Source organism: Phyllostomus hastatus, unplaced genomic scaffold (assembly GCF_019186645.2).
Source record: "Phyllostomus hastatus isolate PE091 unplaced genomic scaffold, TTU_PhHast_1.1 phas_contig_495, whole genome shotgun sequence".
Taxonomy (NCBI): Eukaryota; Metazoa; Chordata; class Mammalia; order Chiroptera; family Phyllostomidae; genus Phyllostomus; species Phyllostomus hastatus.
The window spans coordinates 4706673-4721350 of record NW_025333895.1 but is presented as its reverse complement, the minus strand read 5'-3'; the positions used below and the strand labels follow the sequence as shown (position 1 = coordinate 4721350).

General features: G+C 60.7%; 1 protein-coding gene across 2 annotated transcripts; it reads left to right on the top strand.

The window, feature by feature from the left end:
• Positions 1-628: 628 nt before the first annotated feature.
• Positions 629-14626, top strand: DYNC2I2 (dynein 2 intermediate chain 2). Of its 2 annotated transcripts, none has more exons than XM_045846544.1 (9): positions 629-829; positions 5662-5910; positions 11370-11479; positions 11894-12051; positions 12533-12642; positions 13054-13221; positions 13452-13684; positions 14029-14186; positions 14351-14626. In XM_045846544.1, the coding sequence occupies exons 1-9, from the start codon at positions 644-646 to the stop codon at positions 14587-14589; spliced, it is 1611 nt and encodes a 536-aa protein (XP_045702500.1). In that variant the 5' UTR covers positions 629-643; the 3' UTR covers positions 14590-14626. The 2 variants fall into 2 exon arrangements, with proteins under 2 accessions (XP_045702500.1, XP_045702501.1); XM_045846545.1 differs by having other exon boundaries at positions 13452-13661; positions 14351-14489.
• The last annotated feature ends 52 nt before the right edge of the window (positions 14627-14678 follow it).

Below are 14678 nucleotides of genomic sequence, written 5' to 3'. Positions count from 1 at the left end.
ATATTTTACTTATTCTTATTTATTGATTTTTTTTTAGACAGATAGGAAGGGGGAGAGAGAGAAACGTCAATGTGTTGCCCCACTTATATATGCATTCACTGCTCTGACACTTGGCTACCCAGTTGCGTGGCCGGGGCAGCATACGGATACTTTAAACTACCATTCTACTGGGGCAGACACTGAAGATCCGAGGTAGAGCACTTGACTTCAAAGTGGCGGCCAACTGGAGCAGCGCGGTTCCCGGCTCTGCTGGGAGAACCTGGCTTGCCTGCTGGTCCCAGGCCAGCAGGTCTTAAAACTCGCCCGCCTGTCCTGGCCACAGCCTCCGGCGCTGGCCTCTGCGAGGGACGCTCGGCGCCATCTTTGATCCTGGCATCGGGGACTCACTTCCGCATTCCCCGCCTCCCCCGCAAGGGGACAGCCGCACATCCCCTAAGCGTTCCCCTTATGAGAACAGAGTATCTAACACTGGTTATGCTTGTACAACCGGCTGAAAAGAATAACTTATCTCCTTTTTCCGGGTCCTGGGGCAAGCATCTGACCACTTCAAAAATGGCACCGATAGCTTCACCTCCCCGGTCTTCCGTTCTGGAGACGCGGGGACGAAGGTCGCGTTGGAGTGCGCCAGCGCCGGCCCGTCTCCATGGCAACCTGCGCGCAGCCCAGGCACCTCTGCCTGGCGGGAAGCGCGGGTGCTGTGGCGCTGGCGACTGCGCGGGCTGCGAGCGCCGAGGGGCCCGGGCGGTCGGGGTCGCTGCAGGACGAGACCCTGGGCGTGGTGTCCGTGCCTTCGCAGTGGAGGGGCGTCCAGGGCCTCCGCGGGGAGACGGTGAGGGCGCGGGCCCGGCTCCGGGCGGCGCGGGCGGCGGGGCGAGGGCCACGGGCCGCGCCAGGCCGCCGGGCCAGGTTCTGGCGTCCCACCGATTTATTTTCATACTTTAATACACAGGAACTAACCTTTGGGATGCTCTTGTGTCAGTTTCCTCAGTCTTTGAACAACAGCATAAAGTTTTGTTTTGTTTTTTAAGTCTGAAGACCCTACGTTTGGAAGGATTTTGGATGAACTGAAGTTTTTAGGCATTTCAAACCATCTTCCGTTTAAAAAAATGACCCGACTGCATCTTAAGATCTAGACAAGCCGCTTCTTGTGGTTTAATCAAAAGCACACAAAAAGAGGTGCTTTGGGGAGATGAGGGGCCGGGCTCCTGGGTGCCGCGGCCGCTCCGGAGGCGCTTGGAACTCCCGCTGCGCGCAGCCCAGAGCGGTTCGCGCGCGGGGGCCCTTCGGGGCTTCCTCCCGGAGCCCTGCCTGCGCGCGTGTGCGCGGGGGATAGAAAATTAACAGTGTATGCAATAAATATATTATGCAGTGTGTTAGAAAGTGGACGGTGTCCTGGACAAGAAAAAGAGGGGTGAGGGTTTAGAAGGAATAATCGGGGAGGGAGAGGGTGAGTTGCAGAGTGGGCCGCATAGACAGGGGGCATTTAAACAAAGACTTGGAGTGAGCGAGTTAGCGGAGCGGATCCCTGAGTTAGCAGAGTCCAGGCAGAGCCAAGGGCGGGTGCAGAGGCCTGGGGTCAGAGCTAATCTGGTGTTTGAGGAGCTAGGCGGGGCTGGAGAGGAATGCAGGGCCCGAGGGTAGAACGGTTCCAGGTGAGATCAGAGAGGTTAAGCAGGGACAGGTCAAGCAGGTTGATGCAGAAAATTGAGGCTTAATTTGTCGCATAGGTGTGTCCAATTTGCAGCTCACAGTCTCACCAACACCTGTGGCGTTTCCCTGACGTCTTGCCTTTGAGCACAGTTTGTTACCTCAGGCCAACAGCCTGTCGGTTTCAAGTCAGGATTTGATCTGGTTTCAAAGCACTCCGGCCTCACCAGGCTGCGCAGGAGCCACCATTCTAGTTAAAAAGTAAAGGCAGTGGATGCTTGAGTTATAGAGACCCTTACCACAGGTAAATGTATGTAATTCACTGGACGTGAAAAAATTACTTGAAATACCTCTCTCTGGCTTGCTGATGATTCAGATTGTAGAAGACTTCAGATTTTAGAAGTTGGGAACTCCTGGTTCAGTGTAACTCCCCCCTCCCCCCCAAGAATGAGATTGAGGCTTGTTAATTTTCTTGTAGATAGTTTTAACCTGTAGGAAGAACTGATCCTGGGCTTTCATTTGTGAGGGTGATACATTTGAATCACTCTTACCTTACTGAGTTTTTTTTTTTTTTAAGATTATATCTATTTTTAGAGAGAAGGGAAGGAGAAAGAGGGAGAGAAACATCAATGTGTGGCTGCCTCTCACGCGCCCTCTACTGGGGACTTGGCCCGCAACCCGGGCATGTGCTATGACTGGGAATCAAACCGCCAACCCTTTGGTTCACAGGCCTGCACTGAGTCCACTGAGCTACCCCAGCCAGGACAGAAGATTTTGTTAAGTTGTAAGAATGTTGCAAGGGTCAGAAGGAAGGGGTAAATTATTTTTTACAAATTAACTTTTTTTTTCTTTTTAAAAGTTATCTATGTCTCCCAGGTCAGAGCACATACAAAGACTCAACCAATGAATGCATAAATAAGTGGCAAAACTCTGCTTCTCTGCAAAACTCTGTTTCTCTCTCAAATTAATATGGACTTTTAGCCCTGGCTGGTGTGGCTCAGTGGATTAAGCATCGGCCTGCGAAGCAAAGCATCACTCGTTCAATTCCCAGTCAGGGCACATGCCTGGGCTTCGGGTCAGGTCCCTGGTGGGGGGTGTGTGAGGGGCAGCCACACATTGATGTTTCTCTCCCACTCTTTCTCCCTCCCTTCCCCTCTCTAAAAATCAATAAAACCTTTAAAAAAATTAATACAACTTTTTAAAGTTATCTATTCCAAAATTTAGAGAAAAATGGATAAATAAAAAAAGAAATAAAAGTCACCCCACAGTCTCATTCCCCTCCAGCCATTTGGTTTGTACCTGTCCCCTTTTTGTTTTGCCTCTTTTCCACATTTTTAAAATTATATTTTATTGATTGTGCTATTACAGTTGTCCTGATTTCCCCCCTTTGTCCCTCCACATTTTTCTTTTTTATAAAAGTGGAGTTGCATTGCACATAACACTTCCACCTAATACAGCCAAACATTGCATGTCAACATTTTTTATAACTTTATTTCCCCAGTCCCTTTTTTCCTTTTTATTTTTTAATTTAAAAATTTAAAAAGATTTTATTTATTTATTTTTAGAGAGAGGGGAAGTGAAAGAGAAAGAGGGGGAGAGAAACATCAATGTGTGGTTGCCTCTCATGCACCCCCTACTGGGGATCTGGCCTGAAACCTAGGCGTGTGCTCTGACTGGGAATTGAACCAGCGACCTTTTGGTTCACAGGTCGGCACTCGATCCACTGAGCCACACCAAACAGGGCCTATTTAATCTTTATTGAATTTTTTCCCCCATTACCGTTTAGTCCCTTATACCTCCCTACCCTCTTAACCAGTCTCTTTTGATGGGCTGTTCGATTTTTTCCAATTTTTCTCTTATCAATTAACCCTGTGATGAGTGTTCTAGGTAAATTTTTATGCAGTTTCTTAGTTTTTTTTGGAAGTTTCTTTGGCATAGTCAAACATGGGTCTTTGCTTGGCTCGAATAGTGGTACAGTATTGGAATGTGGGTGTGCATTCCAGTGCTGGTTTCTGAAACTTTATTTTCACGTCAATGGTCTTGGGCCTGACTCGGCTTTTCTCGTCATACCCCAGTCTGCTCCGAGGGACAGGGTCCTGGGACCCAGGTGCGCAGACTCTAAGGGTTGGCCTTGGACCACTCATGTGGTCTCTTCTGCAAAATGTGCCTTGTTAGGGTACTTCTTGGGGGGGTGACAGGAGGCTCAGCGACCCGAGAGGGCCGGCTCCTGGCCGCCCCGCCCCTTGCTGCTCTGCGGTTTCTCAGCCGTGCCTGACGCTGGAACGGCCTGGAGACTGGACACTGGGGGTGTCTGGGGCCTGCTCTGAGTGACTCTAGCGGGACTGGCGTGAGGTCAGAGCCGGGACTCTGGTTGTACTGAAGCACCCAGCTCCTTCTAGTGCACAGCAGAATGTGCACGCTGCTGATCCAATCCCTCCCACTTTCCGGCAGAGTTGCCTTTCTGAAGCCCCCCTCTGAATGTAACGTGCTTCTGTGCCTTTGGGGGCCCTCCTGCCTGTCGCTGTCCCCTCGGCCAGCTCCTTGTCCTTCCCCTCTCAGCTCAGATGCCAGCTCCCTGAGAGGCCACCTGCGCCGCCCCGCCCCGGGAGCTTCCCCACCTCTGCTGCACCGTTGGATTTCCATGGGGTTGGTTGGTTGGTTTGTTTAACTCGTCCACAGCCGAGTCCCAGGCGTGTTCCTCGGGCACAGGAACCTTGCACGTTCTGTTTTCCGCTCCATCCACCGTACCCTGACAGTGCCTGGCAAGTAGATGCTTAATAAATGTATGTGTGTGCAGGTACGTGTACATGTACACATACATGTGTTGTGTGTAGTATAAATGAACTTGAACCATGTGCCAAATGCCATGCAAAGTGCTGGGGTGTGAAGGTGGAGCGGGCAGCGTTCTCCTGCCGGAGGAACTCACAGCTGATGGGAGATGGACGAGCAGGGGGAGTTCAGTGGAATGGGAAGGGGGCGTGGGCACAAGGGTTGAGCGTGCTCCAGGCCCCAAGGAGAGCTCCCCTGCGTGGTCCTCGTCCCCTCTCCCGGCTCACCAACTCTGGCCTGGGGCCTGGCCCTGCCCCCGAGCCTTAGCAGGGAATCGCGGGGGCGGGACCCTGATGAGTGGCTGGGTGAGGAGGGCCTCTGGTGGATGACAACGATCTCAGGGACGTGGGTCCCTCGTTCGGAAAAGATTGGACATGGCTGTCAGAAAGGCAGGTTGGCAGTTCCTCTCCTGAGCACCTGATGCCTGTCCTTGCGCCCAGCTGACCGAGGGACAAGGACCTTGAGACGGATGGCAGGGTGCAGAGGAGGGCAGCCGGGAAACCTGCCGTATATGAACTGACTCATCACGGGCGCGAGTGTCTCCTTCGGCCACGGGTGGAAGGCACCCCGCTGGAGAGGGCTGTCCGGCAAGGCGGGGGCGGGCTAGGGGGTGTTCCGCTGCTGGCCACAGGGGCTGAGGGTGCTGGCCGAGGTGGCCACTGCCGGCTCTCAGGTCCAGCAGGTCCTCAAGCAACGTTGTTCTGTTACAACGCTGATGAGGTGCTGGAGGAACTTGTTTACGTTAGTTAACCTATGATAAAACTAGTTTCCTTATCGTCTTTAAAGTTGTTCCGTGACTATTCCAGATGCCGGTGTCTTCAGAGGGGACATTCCTGAGTCCTCACCAAAGCGTGTCGCCTCACGGCCTGGGGCTCTTACCGGGTCATGCGGTCCCTCTGAACCAGTCACTGAGGCTGGAGGGCAGCCCCGGGCTCTGATCAGCTAGTCGCGGCCCTGTCCCCCCTCGGCCTCCGTGGAGCAGACAGAGGAAGGCTTCAGGGTCATCTCCACTCGCGCGCCACGCAGATTGGGCCCCTCCTAGGGAAGATGGGCCGGGCTTTGAGCAGACAGCGGAGAGGTCCGCGGGCCTGAGGATAGCGAGCTGCATGGGAAGCGAGTTCCCCGGGCAGGGGACGCGGCCAACAGCTGGCTAGCTGGTGACCGCGGCGTTTTGATCTCCTCCAGAAAAGCTGCCAGACGGCCAGCGTCACCACTGCCGAAGCGTCCACGCAGACCCGGAGGCATGCAGATGCCGAGGTGCAGACCGAGGCCGCCATGCCGGCGGGCTCCCCACCCGCGCCCCAGCACGACGGCCCCCGGCTCGCGGCCTTTCTGCAGAGAGTGGAGGCCCTGGTGACCCGGGAGCTGAACAAGAACTGGCAGAGCCACGCCTTCGACGGCTTCGAGGTGAACTGGACGGAGCCGCAGGAGACGGTAGGGAGCAGGCGGGCCGCCCGCACCCCGTTTCAGGCCCGTCTTTTGCACGGCCCGAGGAATCATCATACCCGTCACGGTACCAGCCCTCACCGAGCCCTTGCGCTCTGTCTCAGGTGCCCAGGGCTGTCTTGTAGGAGTAAGTCAGTGGGCCCTCGCTGGCTGCACCCTGCAGCCGGGGGCACGGGACTCAGAGCTGCGGTAACTGTTCCGGAACGGCACCAAGCTCGTGAGCAGCAGGGGCGGAGTTTGCACCCGGCCAGTTCGACTGGTGCCTCGTGCTCTCCTCCGCCCGCATGCGTCTCCCCATGCACTGTGGGCGCTGTGGGCCCTGTGGGCGCCGTGGGCGCTGTGGGCAAGGACGCCCTCTGTCCCGTCGCACTCACTCCCCAGGACACCCGTGTCGGTTCCGTGACGATCTCCACTTTGTAGGAAAGGCGCAGAGAGGTTAAGTGGCCGAGCTGGAATTTGAGCCCTGGTCTGCGTCGTTTCGGGGCTGTGCTCTGGTGACGTCAGCGTCTCCAGCCCTCTCTGCTCCCCAGGCACAGCTCAGAGCCGGCACCGGTGAACTCAGCTGTGCGGCCGACAGACAGCGTGGGCTCCGAGGGCGGGAGCCTCCGAACGCAGGAAGAGCTCTTGGCGTTTGCTCCGCACCGGCCGGGCCTCGCCCTCCCCAGTGTGCCGCTTGCGGGCAGGCTGCTCGCTCGGGGCTGAGCGCCCCAGTCCGCAGGCGTCTGTGCGCTGGTTCGCACCTTTGTCTTCTTCCTTTCTTGAAAGATTTTTACTTATTTATTTTTAGAGAAGGGAAAGGAGGGAGAAAGAGAGGGAGAGAAACATGATGTAGGGGAAAAACAGCGCTCCGTTACCTCTCTCACACCCCCTGCTGGGGACCTGGCCCGCAACCCAGGCGTGCGCTCTGACTGGGCATCGAACTGTCAGCCTTTTGTTCCGGAGGCTGCCACTCACTCCGTCGAGCCACACCAGCCAGGGCCGTGCCTTTCTTTCTTTCTTTCTTTTAAGATCATTTATTTATTTATTTATTTATTTATTTATTTTTTAGAGAGGGAAGGGAGGGAAAGAGAGAGAGAGAAACATCAATGTGCGGTTGCTGGGGGTCATGGCCTGCAACCCAGGCATGTGCCCTGACTGGGAATCGAACCTGCGACACTTTGGTTTGCAGCCCGAGCTCAATCCACTGAGCTACACCAATCGGGGCTGCCTTTTTTTTTATATACACTGTTAGAAACAGATGAGTCGTCATGGATCCAGAGGTCTTCGGCCCTTCCCTTGCCCTCTCCTCCCCTGCCTGCCCTCCCTCTGTTTCCCGTGAGGTGCGGCTGCCCCCTCCCCACCAGGTCTCTGTAGGCCTGGGAGTCGGAGTGCGTGTGAGAGGGTCCTCAGAAGGTTGCTAATAAGTCCGCACCAAAGCGCGGAGTCAGATCCAGTGCCGCAGGAGGAGACACAGGCCGCCAGAGAAGAATGCAGTGACCTTGAAGCCTCGGCTCGTCCTCTGTCCTCTCTCCCTGGGCGGGGTCATCGCCTGTGCCCCGTCTCTCAGTTACGTTCAGAGAGGCCAGGCTTTTGTCCTTTATTATTAGGGCTTCCTCACATCTCTATGGATTATTTTGGTCCATGTGTGTATTACTTTATCACCCCCTTTTTAAAAAATTTTAAAAACATTTTAATTTATTTTTTTTTAGAGAGTGGAAGGGAGGGAGGGAGAGAGGGAGAGAATCATCACTCTCACACGCCCCCAGCCGGGGACCCGGCCCGCAACCCAGGCGTGTGCCCTGACCGGGAAGCGAACCTGCGACCCTTTGGTTCCCAGGCCGGCACCCAGTCCACTGAGCCCCACCAGCCAGGCTTGTCCCCCCTTCAAAAACATCTGTTCTTTTTTTTTATTACAAAAGCAGCGCGTGTTTATTATGAGTAGTTCAGCCATCACAGACACCCAGAACCTAGGAGATGCAGACAGCGAGAGGGGAGCGGGGCCCCAGGCCTGCGGCCTGCGGAGTGAGTCCCGCGCTGGGCGGGCACAGTGCGGCCGCCACCGTGTCGTCCGTAACGCGGTTCACCGAAGGGGGAAGCACCGAGGGTGTGTCTGTGGCCTTTTCTCCGCTGCCAGAGCGTCCCACGCCAGTGCCCATGCGGGGGCTCCAGCCTTCCCGGCACGCGTGTTGCGTCCCTCCGCGCCAACATGCCACCTTGTGTCTGCGTCCGGCTGGTGGGCGTGGGGACAGCGGCCTCGCTTCCAGAACTGTCGCCTCCTCCTGCACGTGAGCAGGCGGGAGGCTGGGCAGCACCCTGGAGGGGCCGCGCGCTGGGCACGCCCTGGGCGGCCCCGAAGTTTCTAGCTCATTCCAAATGTCAGACAGAGGCGTGCTTTCAGACTTCGCTGTTACATAACTGAACGGCAGCACACCTCTGTCTGTCTGTCTTCTTTTGCATCAGTTTCTGCTTCACTCCCCTTGTAGCGGGGCGGCTGTTTTGGCCCATGTGGGTGTTTCTGTCTCCTGCTGCCAGGGGTGTGGCCTTGACACTTCACCACTGGCCTGGCATTGCTGCAGAAGCCCCTGAAGGGCTGAGATGCTGCTCTTAGTGCAAAACCGCAGTTTTAAAGTTTGTAAATGGCCACAGCTGGCGGTCCAGCTCGTTGGAGCGACCTCCTGAAACGCCAGGGTGGGGCGCGTGTGGGGGTCCACTGGCAAACGCCGGATGGGTGGGGCGGTGGGCGGTGTTTCTCTCTTTCTCCCCTTCCCTCCCTCTAAAACCCAGTAAATTAAAAAAATATCTGTAAACAATCTGACAACTTTGCCGAGCACTCAGAAATCAGAGATAAGGGAGAAATCCCCGATGGACCTCCCCCTGGAACCTCTGGTCTGTTTGCTGTGTCATTTCCTTCCCCTTGTTTTCCACCCGTGTGCTGCTGGCGGCTGAGTCACGGTGACCAGGCGTAGGGTCTTTTCCGGCCAAAGCAGAGCCGGTTCTGTGCCGGCAAACGCACAGCTACGGAGTGAGGGTGCGAGACAGCCCCATCGTCCCCTAACTCTCTCCCCCGTCAGTCTCCTTTTAGACTGTGCGTTGCATAATCACTGCGGCTGTAGCGTTGTGATAAATAGCTCTCACTGTGCGTACGGCAGCGCCCCGTGTGCTTGGGGGGCGTGTTCCAGGACCCCCGGCGGGTGCCTGGGGCTGTGGACGGCACCAAACCCTACACAGCAAGCAGGCCCTGGAGTAACGTCTTACCCAAGTCGTTTCCTTAGGGCATCGAGGAGCTGCCTGGGAGCTCAGCGCCTGTCTGTGTCGATCGGTCTGTCTGCAGTGGGATCGGTCTCACGCGCGTTGTTCTGCCCCAAGTTGCGGAGCCCGCTGAAGACGTGAGGCCAGGCCACTTCGGGCGCTGTGTTTCTGCACACACACGCCCCAGTGCGGAGGTTCGGTGCCTGAGGTAGACACAGTAGGGGGCGAGCCGTAACGGTGACAAGATGGAACAATTCTGACCATTTGCGGCCGTAACAGTTACGCGGAGGTGGCACTGTCCGGTGACGTAAGCGTGGCTGGAACATGGGCGCTGTGACCGGCGACCGCGGCCTGGAGGCCGACCGGCAGGCGGGGAGCTCGCAGGGCGGGGCGGCTGCAGAGCGAGGACTCCTGGCCCGGGGGGCGGGGGTGCGGGGCGGGGGGCAGGGTGGCGAGAGACTGCAGCGCGGTGCTTAGGCCGGCCTGCGGCTGAGAGCCAGGGGGCTGTTGATTTCCGGGGCGTTCCGTGTCATGTTCGCAGTCCCTGGCGGATCACAGGTCACTGAGACGGGAAGTAAAACCGCAGGTGAGGGGGAGACTCCTGGAGTTTATTTTTAATGGGGACTTTTATTGACTGTAACATAAAAACATGCAGAGCTTACATGTGTTCAAGTCCGTGACTTTTCTTTCTTTTTGAAAAAACCCTTACCCAGAGGCATGTGTGCAGGTTTCAGAGAGGGAGGAAGGGAGAGCAAGAGTGGGAGAGAAACATCGATGTGAGAGAGAGACACCGGCTGCCCCCCCCACCCATGCGCCCTGACTGACCGGGGACCGAGCCCGCGGCCGGGGTCAGCCCTCAGCCCTCCGGGGCCCGGGGCCGTGCTCTGGCCAGCCGAGCTGCCCGGCCGCGCAGGCCCAGGACTCGCCGCACGGCGGGAACGTTGGTGGGACCGGGACCCAGGCCAAGAGACTGAAAACCCCGAACATTCTCTCACGCCCCCTCTGCTTCCCACCTCACTGCGTCGTCTCGTTTCGGAATAACAGACGGACTGAGGTTCTGTCGCTATCCCACGTAACTCGCCACATAAAGCGTGCCGTTCAGTGGGTTTTCGTGTGTCCCCGGGGCCGTGTGACCGTCGCCACGGCCAACGTCAGAGCGTTTTCGTGCCCCCAGGAAACCCCGTACCCATTAGGCGTTTCTGCCTGGGCCCTGGCAACTGCTGATCTGCCTTCTGTCTCTCTCGCTCTGTCTCTCTGAGCGTGTCCTACCAGTGGGATCTGAAGAAGCGGTCTTTTGTGACTGGCTTCTGCCGCTGAGCAGAGTGTTGTCGCAGGTCATCACGGTGCGGCGTCTGCTGGCGCTGCGCTTCTTGTCTGGCCGGAGGACATTCCACTGCGGGGAGAGGCCGCCCTTGTCCAGCAGCCGGTGGACACTCGGCTCTCGGGCACGATGCCGTGAACATCTGTGCACACGTCTTGGTGTAAACACGTGTTTTCGGTTTCCTTTGGGCGCCCCTGGGACTGGGACTCGTGGAGCGCCGGTCACTCCCCGCGAGCCTCTGGACGGAGCGCCAGACTGCTGGCTGCAGGGCCTGCCCGCCCCACCTCCTCGGAGCGGCGTGTGAGGGTTCCCAGCGCGCGGCTTTTCCGGGCCCGTGGAGCCATCCCGTGGGGCGGTTCCTCTCGGTGGGGCCCGGGGGGCGTCAGGAGGTGTGGGACTTCTCACGGAGCTTTGCTCCGTGGTGCGGCCCGTGTTCCAGGGAGCTCGTGGCCGGCCCTCGCCGTGGCCGGCGTCGCCAGCCTTCTCCTTCGCTCGCTTGCCGCGGGCTGGGGAGCCAGGCGCCAGAGCTCAGAAACACTGTCTCCGCTCTGACCGCTCCCAGCGTGCAGCCCTGGGGCACCGAGCGCGCTCACGTCGCTGTGCGCACGTCGCCGCCCTCCAGCTCCCGACGCCGAAGCTTTTGGACGTGTGTGTGCAGGATGGGTGTGGGAACAGGGTCCAGCTCTGGTCCCTGCCCTCCGGTCTGGAAGCATCGAGCGGGGGGGCACGTCGGGACGGAGGCCGTGCGGTGTCCTCGGGGCTGCGCGGTGCTTGGTGGACTCCGACCCCTGCCAGGGCGCTGGGCGGCGCGAGCCCGGGGGCGGTTTTGGTCGGGTGGTACTGAGGCTGCCCGCTGGGTGTCTCTCAGGCTCAGGGGTGGGGACGCTCTGTCTCGCAGGTGACGTGCCTGCACACCCTGGGCTACCCGCCCGCCCAAGCGCAGGGTCTGCATGTGACCAGTGTCTCCTGGAACAGCACGGGCTCCGTGGTGGCCTGTGCCTACGGCCGGTGAGTGGCAGGGGGGGCCCTCGGGCTCTCGCTGGAGCATGTTTCCCCGTCTGCACGGGGTTGGCCCGGAACTTCCTGGGCAGCGGGCGGCGGGGGTGCGGAGGGGCTTGGAGCCCAGGACTCCGAGTGCCCACCGGTCAGCCCTGGGCAGGGAGCTGCGGGCCTGCCGTGCCTTCTCCGTGAGCTGTCTTCTGACATGTGGGCCCAGGCTTGGTTCCTGGGAACCCTTTTCCGGTGAAAGGCGTGCCCTCGGGGTGCTGTGGAGGAACCTGTGGCACTTGGATACCAAGCACAGTGTCTGGGTGTGATGCGGGCACAGGTCACTGTGTGTGCGGGCTGTGGGAGAGAGGTGGGGGCAGGTGGGGGCAGAAGGCCCGGCCCAGGGGCGGAGCCAGCTCGGCCGTCCGTGCGCAGGCTGGATGATGGGGACTGGAGCACCCTGAAGTCCTTCGTGTGTGCCTGGAACCTGGACCGGCGAGGCCTGAACCCCCGGCAGCCGTCGGTGGTGGTGGAGGTGCCCAGTGCCGTCATGTGCCTGGCCTTCCACCCCACGCAGCCCTCCCACATTGCAGGTGAGCCTCCGGCCTGCCTCGTGTCTCCGCCCTCCCTCCCTCCCTCCCTCTCTGCGGAGGGCGGCCAAGGGGAGGCTCCCTCGGGCCCTCAGCCCCGGGGCACGGCCAGGGCGGAACTAGCGGGAGGCGGAGACCACAGGGGAGCCTGTGCTCAGGTGAGGATGCTGAGTGGGGCGTGCAGCTCAGAGCGAGAGGGTCAGCCTGGTTGGGACGAGAGTGGGGTGGAGCCGGCGGCTCAGGAGCTGCCGCTGCTGACAGGAGCCGCCCGCCTGGGAAAGGGTGGCGCTGGGGGCCTCTCGAGGGCTGGGCAGAGGAGCTTCCTGGGCGGGGCCTGTCCCGGGTAGCAGGGCACGTCCTCCTCGGGGTGGCTTTCGGGCAGTGGCCCCACATCCTGGCTCAGGGGCTGGAGGGCGGGTGCTTGGCCAGCACACTGGGCTGCTGGGCACGGGTCAGCTCTGGCCTGGCCGGCTGGGTCCCACAGGTGGTCTGTACAGCGGCGAGGTGCTGGTGTGGGACACGGGCCGCCCTGAGGACCCGCTGCTCTGGCGTACGGGCCTGACAGACGACACGCACACGGACCCGGTGTACCAGGTCAGGGCAGTGGGTGTTTGGGAGGGTCAAGGGGGTGCCTTCCCCTCCTCTCTGAGCTGGGTCTCGCTGGTGTGGGCCCGCTTCTTGAGGCCGAGCAGGAGAGAGGGCGCCCGCTCGGCACAGCCGTGGAAGAGGGTCACGAGGGAGCTGGCGGCTGGGCAGCTGCCATCGGCATTCTTGGAACTCCCAGGGCCTGAGTCACAGCCCTGTCCCTGGGAGGACCCACCCCAAGGGCCATTCCCGGCCGCCGCCAGCCCCCCTGGCTTTCTGCTGGGACCAGGGGACGGACCTCAGAGCCCTCCGAGCCTGCCCCTGGGCGGGGACTGAGGCGGCTCCCAGGCCTGAGCCTCTGCGGGGAGGCTGGCGGCAGCACCCCTTTCTTGACCTTGGTCCCGCACCCCGTTGCCCCAGGTGCTCTGGCTCCCCGAGCCCCGCCACAGCCACCGCTGGCAGGTGCTGAGCGTGGCCACCGATGGGAAGGTGCTGCTCTGGCAGGCAGCTGGGCCGGGCCAGCTGCAGCTCACAGGCGGCTTCGCCCTGGTGGTGCAGCAGCTGCCACGGAACACCAAGCTGAAGAAGGTACGTGGGGGCCAGGCCGCTGCCCCTGGAGCCGGCCCCCGAGAGCAGCTCCGGCCTGTGGGGCCGGCCTGCCTGCGCAGGTGGACCCTGGGGGCAGGTGGGGCGAGCGGGCAGTGGCAGCAGCGCCCCCAGCCGAGCCGGGACTTGCTGCAGGGCCTCTCTGGGCCTGGGCTCCTTTGGGACGCTCACCAGCTTCCCTCCCCTCCGCCCTGCCGTCCCCTTCCCCACAGCCGCACCGGGGAGAGACCGAGGTGGGAACCACGGCGGTGGCTTTCTCCAGCTTTGACCCTGGCCTTTTCGTCCTGGGCACGGAAGGCGGCTTCCCGCTCAAGTGCTCCCTGGCGGCGGAGGCGGCGGCGGCCACGCGGGCTCCGAGCTCCGTGCCCCTGCGGGCCCCGGCCCAGTTCTCCTTCTCCCCCCACGGCGGCCCCGTCTACTCCGTGAGCTGCTCCCCCTTCCACAGGTGGGCAGGGCCCGGCCTTCGGGTGTCCTGCACCTGCCTGGGGCCCCCGGCGCAGGCGGGTGAGGAGTCCCACTGGGCTACACCCCAGAGCTGCTGCAAGGGCCTGCAGTCCAGCCGGGGCCGGGGCCGGGGCCGGGGCCTTCTGCGCTTGGGCCCCGGCATCCAGAGACCTGGTGGCTGGTCCCAGGGAATCGGACCCTCTCTAACCAGGACTGCCGGCCTGGGGGGGGTGGGGTCCAGGGAGAGTTTGGGGGAGCCCGAGAGCCTAGAAGTCTGGGGAGGCTCGAGCTGTACCTGGACACCCAACACTCACCCCGCTGCTGGGCCCCCCCTCCCCCGCGCAGGAACCTCTTCCTGAGCGCGGGCACCGACGGGCACGTGCACCTGCACTCCATGCTGCAGGCCCAGCCCCTGACCTCCCTGCAGCTGTCCCGCAAGTACCTGTTCGCCGTGCGCTGGTCCCCTGTGCGCCCCTTGGTGTTCGCGGCCGCTTCCGGTGAAGGTAGGGAACGGGACAGGGGCTGGCCTGTCCCGTGGGTCGGGGGCGAGGCCTCCACTCGCGTGGGAGCGAGCCGAGCCGCGGCCCGGGAGTCTGTCTTCCCGGGTGCGTGGGGAACCTGACGAGGCCCCAGGCCCGTCTCACCCCACAACTCTCCCCCCGTGAAGGTGACGTGCAGCTGTTTGACCTCCAGAAAAGCTCCCAGAAGCCCACAGTTTCAGTCAAGCAGACCCAGGACGAAAGCCCCGTGTACTGCCTGGAATTTAATCAGCATCAAACCCAGCTGCTGGCTGCTGGCGACGCGGAGGGTGTGGTGAAGGTCTGGCAGCTGAGCACCGAGTTCACCGAGCAAGGGCCCCGGGAGACGGAGGCCTTGGAGCGGCTGGCGGCGGAGGTGGCCGCCTGAGGGCGCGGGCGCGGCGGGGCGCGTCCCTGGGCACAGAGGCCGGTGCGGGGGGCGGGGGGGGGGGCCGGGGGGTACCTGTGCTGTTTGTG